Below are 12,004 nucleotides of genomic sequence, written 5' to 3'. Positions count from 1 at the left end.
CCAAACACGTGCGCCTCTTCGAGAAAGAGCACCACTCCTCCCGCTCATCTCACACGTGGCCACATGAGGGACACATGTTTGGAAGAACTCATCAAGCGATCACCACTAGGCATTCATTTTCTCACCGAAATCATGCAATCTGATCAGAGGGTTGGACGGACAATCATTCACTTTCTATTCTCAAGTGGGTCCCACCCCAATAATCAGATCAAACTCTTTTTTCATAAAATACTTTCACAGGGTGGATCGCCGGAAGAGCGGCTCCGATCTCACGCACGTGTACTTTGTTGCCACGTGTATTTGTCAGGCGAGTGACAAAAGAAGTGGACTTGCTCCAACCAAACCGGACGCTGATTGCGTCTTACCCCGCCCGTCTCTAGCCACGAACGGGCACATCCGTGTGGCCCACCGTGCCGTGATGTATCTGTCGTCATCCTTTTCTTAAGTCATTTTAATGTCTGAGTTCAAAAAATAGGCAAATCCAACGCTCAAGTGGACCACACCACAGCTTCGTACATATGATGCAACCCAAGCTTACTATTTGGTGTGGCCATCTGCTTCATTTTTTGCCTTATACCTTAAAATGACCTGAGAAAAGGAATGGACGGCGTGGATAAATAGATACATCACGATGGGCCCAGCACAGATGTGCCGCTCGAGGCTAGAGACGGACGGGGTTAGGACACAATCCACGTCCTACCAAACCACATGAATGTAGTCGCGCTTTTCTACCGGTCGCCCGTGACGGACCGCGTGCAGCCCATGTTCATAGTTCTCGACCGAGAAGGGTATTTTAGTAATTAGCCCAAGGAATTTTCACCTGAATTCCGCGAATATGCTCCTCCCAGAGGACACGTCGACTGACTTAGTGATGATCAGGGAAGAACCACGCCGCCTTAAAAAAATCAACGGCCAGGAAACATTTACCTTGGAGAGCGGATCAGGTGTTGTTATAGTGGGTGTTTTCCTGACCGTGGTGCCCACCTCGTTGTATTGGTTGCATATCCACGACGCGCATCTATTTCTCCAGCTCATTTTAGGAAATGTTCCCAAAATTATAATATAATCAAATCTCAAATGGACCACACCACAGGAAACAGTGGTCATTGGACGCCCACCATTAAAACGTTTTTAGAGCCCAACGTAAATTTTATTTTCCATCCAACCTGTTGATAAGATCACACAGACTGAATGAAGTGAAAACATAAATATCAGCCCGATCCAAAACTTTTTGGTCCACAGGAAGTTTTTAATTGTCAATATTCACTGTTTCCTTTGGTGTAATCCACCTGAGAATTGAATACCATTTATTTTTTGGAATATAGACTAAAATAATATTAAAAAAGTGATGGACGGCGTGGATTTATAACAAATATATCAAGGTGGGACCCACGGTCAGGGAAACACCCACTATGGTGTTACACGGGTAACACCTGATTCGTTCACTTTACCTTGGTAGCTGATCGACTCGCGGCAATAAATAACCCGTTTTTACCTTGGTAGCTAGACTTCATTTGCAGTAGATCGCTAGAGAGAGAGATAGAGAGAACAAATGGCGACGATCAAGGCCGTTAAAGCTAGGCAAATCTTCGATAGCCGTGGAAATCCAACCGTTGAGGTGATTTCTTCTGTTTCTCATTCTACCAGCGATTTGCTATTCTCGTGTCTAGGTTTTCGATTTCCATTCCACGCCTGGATTTAATCTCTACCGTCTATTTGTCCTTTTCATCTTCCCGTCTGTCGTCTTTCATACATGATTGGATCAGATCGTAATCAAGCATCCGTTCATATGGTGTGATTCTGTCATCTGATGAAGAAGTTTTGGTTTCCTGTTCTTATATTCGATGGATGATTCTCTCTGCCTGTTTATTTCATCAGGTGGATGTTTGTCTGAGTGATGGAACCTTAGCTAGGGCTGCTGTTCCGAGTGGTGCCTCGACAGGTAAAAACCAAGAACTCGTTTCGTAGTAGAATCTGTACTGCATCGTATGATTTGGATCTGTATCAGATCTCTTGAAATTTTAGCTATCTTGAGGTTTTAGTGATTTTAATTATTTTAGTTTGATTGTAGAAATAGTGGACAAGATCTTGAGGTTTCCAGTTAATTGCATATGAAATGATCTGTTTTTTCAGACTGAAAGATTGGATAGTTCCTATTGTTTTGAATAGAAGTTGATCTGGAGAGCTTGTAAGAATGGCCTGTCTATTGATGTTTCCAGTGCAATTCGTATGAAATGTACCCGTTTTCAGATCATAGGATTGGAGAGTTTGTCATGGTGGGCCAGATCTTGATGTTTCCAGTGCAGTTCGAATGGAATGATCCTGTTTTGAGATCATAGGATTACAACGTTCGTATTCTGCTTTACAAGAATTCGATACTCAATGATCATAGAAAAAAACACATTTCAAAAACAACAGTAGTCTTTTATTGAGATTTTCGCTGGTCAAAAAAAATTGTAGGAACTGTTATTTCTGCCTTAAGTTTAGCTCTCAAGGCAACTGGATCCACTCCACAAGAGAGCTGCAACTGTGAGATGTAATTCTTACTCTGGTGCATTCATAAGAAAAACATTAAGAGAAATATTTTAACTTACTCAATGTTATGAGTATTGGTGATTTTATTGATAATATTGCATATATTATCGGTATCACCAGCTTGGTGATACCGATAACCCTGGTAGTATCAGAAATTCCAGGTATCGATGATATATCGCTGATATATTGCTTAGTATTGCCAATGCATTGATATCGCCAATGTTTTTGACTGTGTAAATTCCGGGTGTCATTTATATTGCCATTGTATTGGTGATATAACGATAATATCACCAATGTATTGATATCGCCAGAAATCTGTTTATTTAAAGAATTCCATTTCATTTTTTTTTTGATGGGTGCCTGGTTGGATGATAGATGCATGTTTGTACATGTGTATATGCATGTATGCATGCATGGATAGATGGATTGATCATGCATGTGTATTTATATGCATGCGGCATTGTATGTATGCATGCATGCATGGATGGTTGATTAGATGGATGAATGGTTGATGCATGTGTTTGTATGCATGTGCATGCATGGATGGATGGTTGGATAGATGGATGTATGGATGGATCCACCATTTTGCCCCATGTGCCCCCACCCAATGTTTCCCCTCCAACAATACATGCTTTTAGGCCCCCATCAAAGGAAACCTATTATTCGATTCCTAAATATACAAATATGAGTCTTCTTTTTTTTTGCTATTTTTTTATTCCTATTTTTTTATTCTTACAAATGTGTAGGAAACCTATTATTCGATTCCTAAATATACAAATATGAGTCTTTTTTTTTTTTTTGGCTATGTTTTTATACTTACAAATGTGTATTTTAACATCTCCTATAGTATCATTAAAAATTCCACCATTTTCCCCATGTTCCCTCAAAGTTTCCTTGTGTCAGTGTGACATACTTTTAGGCTCCCCTTAAAGGAAAGCTTATTATACATGCATCTTTATGTGTGTGTGTGATTCCTTAATATGCAAATATCTGTATTTTAACCTCTCCTGAAGTTCCATTGAGAAATTTGACTATTTTCCCCATGTTTCCCTCTCTCGATGAGACATTTCTGGTATCGGAGTGGACCCGATCAGCATTGGAGTGGACCCGATCATCATAGGGATTCCATGCTATGGAGCATTGGAGTGGACTTGATCATCATAGGGATTCCACCATTGGATCTCATGATTGTGGCCCACTGCCCTAGATGATTTAAGATTTTGAGTTTTGGTTGTTATCGTTATTAGAAACATCATGAACGGTTTCGATTGTGTTGATTAGTTGTTATTTTGTTACTTCGTCTCTAAGTAATAGTGTGCGCACATGGCGCGGCTTTTGGGGTTTAGAGTTTTCTTATAAATAGGCAACCCTATGGAGGTTTTTTTCCAATTGAAGTTTATGAATAAAATTTTGTTTTTTTTTTCTCTCTCTATTCCTCTGAGTTGAAGAAGCTAATTGGGTACGAAACTCTCCCTTCTTCGAAGGGTTAACTACCATGGTGCGAAGCCACAACCATCTCAAATCGTCCCCACCTCCTACACTCCACATCCACCATCTCCTACAGCCATCCTATCTTAAAATCTACCCTTTTTTGTACCCAAGTCCTCCTCTACAACAGGTTTTTAGATTTTGGCCCTTCAGGGGGTTGAAACTTTGGCGGAGTACCACGCTCAAACTGGACAGCAGATCGACACCCTAGGTCGCCGTTTCCAGTTTCGTAGGCCCCATACATGTGCGGACAGGGACCCACGCACGTGCATCTGGGCTGTACTGCTGTCCACACGTGTGGACTGTCTTAGGTTCTTCTCTCTCCTCCGTTTCTCTCCTCCTAACCCCAGATAATCCCAAATTCCAAACTTTTTTTCACTTTGCAAACCCTAGACTTTCTCCGAATTGAAACATGGTGAATCTCTTGAATTGGGGAACAATCCTTTGCAAGAGTGGATGAATCTTATACTCCTTTGTGCATTGTTTGGTTTATAATTTTATTTGATCCATCCCTAAACATGTGTAGCCTTGGACCCCCGTAGATTCCCCTTGTTGAATGTTTGATCGTATGTGGGACGTGGAATTTTGTGATTGTTTAAAATTGGTATCATCTAAAGCTTGAAATTTTGCTTGTCATATTTAATTTCATGTCCTGCATCAACTAGAAGAAGAAAAAAATCCATTCTAACATTCAAAAGGAAAAATAAATAGAAGTAATATTTCCCATTATTTGAATCGAAGGCTTGCTATCCAAGTTGAAAGCGAGGAATGCAAGACGGATGTTTACATGCCTGCATGCATTGTGCTGTCTATCCTATAATTTTGGTATCAAGCTGATGTTTGTTCCAGCTGGTGGATGGTTACTTGAGAACAAACTTTGCAAATTTGGAATACATGCCTGTTTTATATAGAACTATAACTATAATTTTTGTTCTTTTAGAACTGTAATTGAATTTGATGGAATGTTCCTCTCTTGTCTGTACAGTTTGCCAATGATTGTTTGAATTACTCCTTTTCTTTTTTGTAATTTGTGATTGACATTCATTGTTTGCTCTTGATTTTTGAAGGCGTATACGAGGCTTTGGAACTCAGAGATGGGGGATCAGACTATCTTGGAAAAGGTGTCCTCAAGGTCAGTATTACTTTTAATTCATATCTTTAAATTATCCATTCATTGGGAAGTTGATGCTCAGTGTTTGAGCAATGCAACCTTGAACACATCGTCACCCTGAATATCATGATACTTTGCTTGTTTACTCATGATACTTTGCTTGTTTACTGGGCTAGAAAATTAAAATAGTTGAGTTCAATCTGGTCTTGTCAGTCACTCCATATTCCTGCTTTTAGAAATTAGCATTTCACTCTTGAAATGTGCTGTTCTGGTGCTGTGTCTATTATCTAATTGGAGTGGCCTAACTTGTTACTGATGTATTTTATTGTGCACAGGCTGTGGAGAATGTTAATGCAATAATTGGACCTGCTTTGATTGGAAAGGTACTTGTGTGGTTTTCTTCTTTCTAATTTTTATTTTTTTTCCTTTTGTTTTCTTTCTTTAAGCATTTGATGTTCTCTCCTTGATAGTTTTGAGTTCATCATTTCAAACTGGCAAAACAACTGTTTTGGGTGCCCTAAAATGACTTGTAAATATGCTTATGTTATCTTTGCAGGACCCAACCGAGCAAACTGGCATTGATAACTTCATGGTACAACAACTTGATGGAACAGTTAACGAGTGGGGCTGGTGCAAGCAGAAGGTATCATGGTTGTTCCTTAATTATTGATGTTTGTTGTATTAGTATTGTGTTAATTTTGCGTGTGATGCTACAAAAATGTATCTGATATGATCTTGTTGTTGTGTTAATATGGTCAGCTTGGTGCTAATGCTATATTGGCAGTATCACTTGCTGTCTGTAAAGCAGGTGCTAGCGTGAAAAAGATCCCTCTTTACCAGGTATAGGAACTGATTATCTTCTCTCCATTTGGCACAAACTCTGCTATAGTATGTTTGTTAAGTCGCACTCTCTGTCATGCAGCACATTGCGAACCTTGCTGGGAACAAAACTCTAGTTCTGCCTGTGCCTGCATTTAATGTCATCAATGGAGGATCACATGCAGGCAATAAGCTAGCAATGCAGGTATGGTTGAAACAAGCAATATGTTGTGAGAAGTGCCGTTGTGCAAACGACAATTTTTTTGACTCTGTATCTTTTTTTCTTTTTCTTTTTTTTTTTAATTTTTTAATTTTTATTTTTTTTATAGGAGTTTATGATCCTTCCTGTTGGGGCATCCACTTTCAAGGAAGCCATGAAGATGGGTGTCGAAGTATATCACCATTTGAAGGCAAGCTTTTATTTTGCTTAACAGCTTCAAAAACTGTCCATTTAGGTCTCAGCTACAAACTTTGATTCCCTCTTCTCCTTCAGGCTGTGATTAAGAAAAAATATGGCCAAGATGCAACGAATGTTGGTGATGAAGGTGGCTTTGCTCCTAATATTCAGGTTTGTTGCTAATTTAGCTTTTCCACCCTGAGAGAGCAAAAAGGAAAGACAAGAATCCCTGAACACTGTCATGATTTGCATCCATATTCGTGTTCTCAATTACCAATATCATGACATGTATTACCTTATAGGTGCATGTTGATGGGAAATGGATGATTGATGAGCTTTTAATTTTCCATTTATATATTTTTCAGATTTTTTTTTTTGATAATTCAAGAAAATCAGAAAAATCTTACAATTTGTGGTACGGTAGCGATTTTGACAACATTGTGCTATTCATACGTGATGGACCACAGTGGAAAAGGCTATGAATTTCACATGGAATCTTTAAGAGAGATGGGAGTTCTTAATTTATGGGATTCTCAAGAGTCAAGAGCTCCCATAAGATAAAGAATCAATACTCATTAGGCATGCATGCATTATTATGTAAATTAATGAAAACTTCTAGTACATGGGAGTCCAACCAATGTCAAAACACTTGCTCATTGAGTTAGTACTCAGATTGGTTTGTCCAGGTTTGGTTATTGGAGCAGATGCACATCATTCTCATGTTTGATAAATTCTGCCTACACCTTACAAAACCCTGTGGATTCTCCATTCTTTCCGTGACAACCTTTAGTTGTTACTCATCATAACATGCATTGCTGGGTTTCTGTTTGTTGGGTTATCTGACACCCATGAGCTGCTCGTTTCATTGGGTAGGTGGGATACAGTGTAGTACACCGAACATGGAATAATATTCTTCCTGTAAATTTGACTTATAAACAGTCTACTGAGCTGTTATTTTTATTTTTATTTCATTTTTCCCATTTTGTATCAAAATGCAGGAGAACAAAGAGGGTCTTGAACTCTTAAAGACAGCTATAGCCAAAGCTGGATATACTGGCAAGGTACCCCTCCCCTTTTATATTTTTATCAATAAAATCAGCTTTGGTGCTGGAGCTGGGTTCATTGCTTTAATCGAAAATGAAATTTGAAGACTCACTCACTCCTTGTTTGGTTGCCACCAAAAACTGATTTCATCTTAATTTAGGTAACAGTAATTATGGATTAGTGATCATATGGTTTATGTGAATTATGGGTTATGATGATATTTTTAATCCTTATGCGAATCTCCAATGCACAATTACTGCCAACTAAAATGAGATACTCATATCTAAATGGCAGAACAGGGGCTTAGCTAGGGGTGTACATCGAGTCAAGCTGGCCTCAGCTCGACTCGACTCGGCTCGGCCACTAGCTGACCCCAGCTCGAACTCGGCTTGGCTCAGTCTTCGAGCCTGACTGGCCAGCTTGGCTCAGTTTGGTCAGCAGCTCAGGCCAGTTCGAGCCAAGATCGAGCCAAGTTTGCCTATGCAGCATTTTCACAAACACATGAACTGCACCTTCAAAATCTCACTGTATGTAAAACAACAGCAGTGGTTTTACAGGTATTTTATCAAACACCTTCTAAGCAAACATAAAAACCAAGAAAAAAAGGGTATTTGTTTCATATACATACCATCCTTGCCACCAGCCACACTTCATCGAGCCATTTCATCAAACACTTGGTGAGCAACATCAATATCAAAGTAACCGAGTCACCGAACTGGTTCAATCCGAGTTCGAATCGAGTTAGGTTCGATCCGAGTCGAGTCGAGCTGGGGCCAGCTCGAACTCATTTTCGAGCTAAAAAAATCAGCTCGACTTGGCTTGAACTCAGCTTTGAACCGAGTCGAATCGAGCTTTTTCAAGTCAAGTCGAGTGAAGCTAGCTCGGTTCGTGTATACCCCTAGGCTTAGCTTCAGATGCATGTCCACAGGATGCTTAATGAGATTGTGGACACCCTTCAGAAAGAAGGATTTGTAGAGAAATGAAGATCTTTATAATTTCTTGGCTCTTTTTTCCTCCTTATTACTGTCTTTGCTTTTACCCTTCAGTGGGTACATTATCATTGGCCTTTGTTTTTCCTGTAGGTTGTGATTGGCATGGATGTTGCTGCTTCAGAGTTTTACGACAGCAAGGATAAGACCTATGATCTAAACTTCAAGGAGGAGGTGAGCCTGCTGAGTTGTAGGAATGCATAACCATAATAATAATAATAATAATAATAATAAACTCTCTTTGAGGCTTTGCTCACACTGCTGATATGGATGCTGTAGAGAGATACTGTTCAATTCTTTAAACTTAAGTCTTAAATTAAATTGTTCTGAATCTGCTGCAGAACAATGACGGATCGCAGAAAATATCAGGAGACAGTTTGAAGAATGTCTACAAGTCATTTGTTGCTGAATATCCGATTGTTTCCATCGAAGATCCCTTTGATCAGGATGATTGGGAGCATTATGCTAAGCTGACTGCAGAGATTGGTGAGAAAGTACAGATTGTTGGTGATGATCTACTAGTCACCAACCCTAAGGTACACCATCGGTATGACCACCCTTGGAAACTAGGAGTAAAATTACCATCCTAATACTTGTTTTAATATGAATTCTGCAGCGTGTGGAGAAAGCAATCAAAGAAAAGGCCTGCAATGCCCTTCTGTTAAAGGTATGGCTAACCATAGTTAACCTTTTTTTGTTTTTTTGTTTTTTTGTTTTTTGTTTTTTTTTTCCAGTTTTCCCCTTTTTTATGGTATCTGTGCCCATGCCACCATCTTATGATTATTTATGATGCTAGAGAATAGTAGTGTGCATTGATTTGAAGGGTAAGCCGGGTTGTTTCTTTGGCGGGACAGGTGAACCAAATTGGGTCTGTCACTGAGAGCATTGAAGCTGTGAAAATGTCCAAACGGGCTGGTTGGGGTGTGATGGCAAGCCACCGCAGGTATGGGTCACGTAGTAACTTTCCGGACCAACTACACAGTGTAATCAATGTCATTTTCTGGGGCTTTCATTGCTAAGGTTTGGTTCTGTTTGCTGGGTGCAGTGGTGAAACAGAGGATACATTCATTGCAGATCTTTCAGTGGGCTTGGCTACGGTAAGTATTGGGCCACTTGTGTGTGTGCACGCGTGCTCTATTTATGTATTATTATTTTTTGTAATGAGGGTCATATGCACATGCAAGAGGGGCTGACCTAACACCGGTTGGCTGCTTATGCTCATGGTCTAACAGGGCCAGATCAAGACTGGAGCTCCATGCCGTTCAGAACGACTTGCAAAGTACAACCAGGTAGTTCCCCAACCTTGCATTTTGTTCCAACCATAATGAACCACAGAGAGTGTGTTCTGATCTTTAAGCGCTGGCGTTTTTTGCTGCATGCAGCTGCTGAGGATTGAAGAGGAGCTTGGGTCCGCTGCCATCTATGCTGGTGAAAAGTTCCGCACTCCAGTCAAACCCTACTAATTGACTGTCCTGAGATCCAAGGAGCACTAGTTGATTTGAGTTTTTTTGCATAAAATTTTGGTATGGACTGAAGCTGCTCCTGTGGAAACTGAGTGCCGGCCCTTGGGTATTAATAGAGAATAGGGTAGACAAAATATAATAAAAATTCTAAGTTGGCCACTATCAAGCAGGATAGCATGTGAGGGCCATTGACAATGAGCCCTACTGTTGCTTGTTCTTCTGGCGTCTCAGAGAGCAGTTCACTTTTAACTGATATGCTTTTTTCACTCCCCTTCTAGAGTTATGGAGGTGGAGATCTTAAATGGGTGGTTTCTTTAACATGTGCTCTTATCATATGCGTTTAAGAGGAACTATTCTCTTTGAAGCAGTACGTGGTGCTTCTGTAGTGTGCTCTTGATCAGCTTGCAGAGAGAGGATGCGGTTTTGAGAATGCTGTTTGTTTGCTTGAAGAGAATTAATTACTTTTGAGATCATTCCGTGCTGGGATCACCCGAGATGATGCTAGACAGCTCTAGGGGAAAGGGATATCGTTGGTGGGGCCATCCAATGCCCTATATCACAACTAAATTGTAAGATTGTTTGTGGTTTGGTTTGTCTTGGGGTGAGTGTTTGGATTGCACAAGCCAAATTGTGTTTGGCAGAGCTTCCTGTTATGACGTGATGCAATTGATGTTTGCGAATTTGTGCAAGTGGGGCTGTCTATGGCCCTACTTGCGCTCGTCCAGCTCCAGTTATCCAGCATACAGACGGCTACCCCACCTTCATTGCAGTCCCCTGTAGAAACCTGACAATTGTAGCTGTGCCCACCATAACTAGTGCTCAGAGATAAATAAACATAAACAATTGTCCACATTCCATCTGCAAAAAGCCCAGTGCGATATGGGATCCATCGATTGGTGCAGGGTTCGGGCTGGCGGACAACCGTGCTACACCGAAATAATATTTTCTTTAATCAGTATGAATCAGAATGCCGGTATAATGTTAGAACAGGCAAAATCCTACGTCTCACAAATATTTTACTTTTTTGAGTTCATTCTAAAAAAAAACTAAGAGAGAAAAACGAAGAATAGCAAAACCCATGGGCAGTGACCCACTCATCAACAGGCCAGCAGATACTGAAGCAAGAAACATGCAAAGCCCACATAAAACATTCAAACCATTAAAGACACCCAATTAACCCGAAAGAAGATAACACCACATTAATGCGGATGATCCTTATTTTGATACGTCCAACCCATGAGATATTATCCAATAATAATTTCTAAGAGTCCGTCCCTCTTTCCACAAACCCTGTTGATTTAAATCACAAGCGTATCTTCGATTATCTCTCTTTATTTGAGCCCTGAATGGCCCACCAAGCTATTCCCCCACCACATTTCCAACTTTGAGAAATTCAAGGTCCAGGCAGCTCCCAACACGAGAAAGTATAAAGCCAACGCCCCCTAGCCATCAAGATGCCTTGACACTGATCAAATATTTGCATCATTCAACTTCCGGAGCACAAGGAGGTTAGCAAAGAGCCCAAATTCCTCATCAGCAAGATTTCTCTGTCATCTTGATAATCCAAACCACGTCTTCCCCACCAACACAACAATCCGGAGCCTTTTGCCTTCCCTCCTTTTGCATGCTCTGGTAGCCCCTGAGATGTCTCAAGGGATTCATCACCCAACAAAGCATCCCACCAAAAGTTCCATACTTCCAGAAGGCCACGTCCACATCTCCGTAAAGCTTCCGGCTCATAAGGTGGAGGAATTTGTCAACCCTCCAAAGATTTCCTGCTGAGCCGCTCAAATCTTTGGGGTCACCCCGCCAGAATTTCCACTATCATTTCTTCCAACAGGCCCCATGGATGAGGCTTGCTAATCCCATGCATCTGTATACGTCTGCCTATCTACATACCACCACATGTGGCAATGTGTGGTGCACATGAGCATGAGACACAAGCTGTCGATCAGATATGTCCACCATGGGCATGAGCATGAGACACAAGCTGTCGATCAGATATGTCCACCATGTAAATGCCCATGTCTAGAATTCAGTCTAGGTGAACCACTGTGCATAAAAAGAACTGAGCTAAAGAAACTCAACGCGGTTTTGATGATCGGATTGGATATTGCAGCATGCTCTACGTACCTCATACCTTTATTGAACTAAAACC

At 40.7% G+C, this 12,004-nt stretch overlaps 1 protein-coding gene across 1 annotated transcript; it reads left to right on the top strand.

Annotated features, from left to right (window-relative positions):
• Positions 1-1,460: 1,460 nt before the first annotated feature.
• LOC131233631 (enolase) lies at positions 1,461-10,166 on the top strand. Its single transcript, XM_058230413.1, has 17 exons — positions 1,461-1,618; positions 1,879-1,942; positions 5,091-5,155; positions 5,470-5,517; positions 5,691-5,777; positions 5,894-5,974; positions 6,057-6,158; positions 6,283-6,363; positions 6,447-6,521; positions 7,349-7,411; positions 8,477-8,557; positions 8,725-8,919; positions 9,000-9,050; positions 9,238-9,326; positions 9,429-9,480; positions 9,616-9,672; positions 9,766-10,166. Exons 1-17 carry the CDS (start codon positions 1,553-1,555, stop codon positions 9,844-9,846), a joined length of 1,338 nt encoding a protein of 445 aa, XP_058086396.1. The 5' UTR covers positions 1,461-1,552; the 3' UTR covers positions 9,847-10,166.
• Positions 10,167-12,004: the final 1,838 nt, after the last annotated feature.

Source organism: Magnolia sinica, chromosome 18, assembly GCF_029962835.1.
Source record: "Magnolia sinica isolate HGM2019 chromosome 18, MsV1, whole genome shotgun sequence".
NCBI lineage: Eukaryota > Viridiplantae > Streptophyta > Magnoliopsida > Magnoliales > Magnoliaceae > Magnolia > Magnolia sinica.
The sequence above is the reverse complement of the archived record's forward strand: the minus strand, read 5'-3'. Positions and strand labels throughout refer to the sequence as shown.

Bases quoted from the DNA above. Each gene is read 5' to 3' on its own strand.
- LOC131233631 (XM_058230413.1), top strand. From the start codon at position 1,553: ATGGCGACGATCAAGGCCGTTAAAGCTAGGCAAATCTTCGATAGCCGT. The intron at 1,619-1,878 runs GTGATTTCTTCT...TTATTTCATCAG, and splicing joins GTGGAAATCCAACCGTTGAG to GTGGATGTTTGTCTGAGTGA. The intron at 9,327-9,428 runs GTATGGGTCACG...TGCTGGGTGCAG, and splicing joins GTGATGGCAAGCCACCGCAG to TGGTGAAACAGAGGATACAT.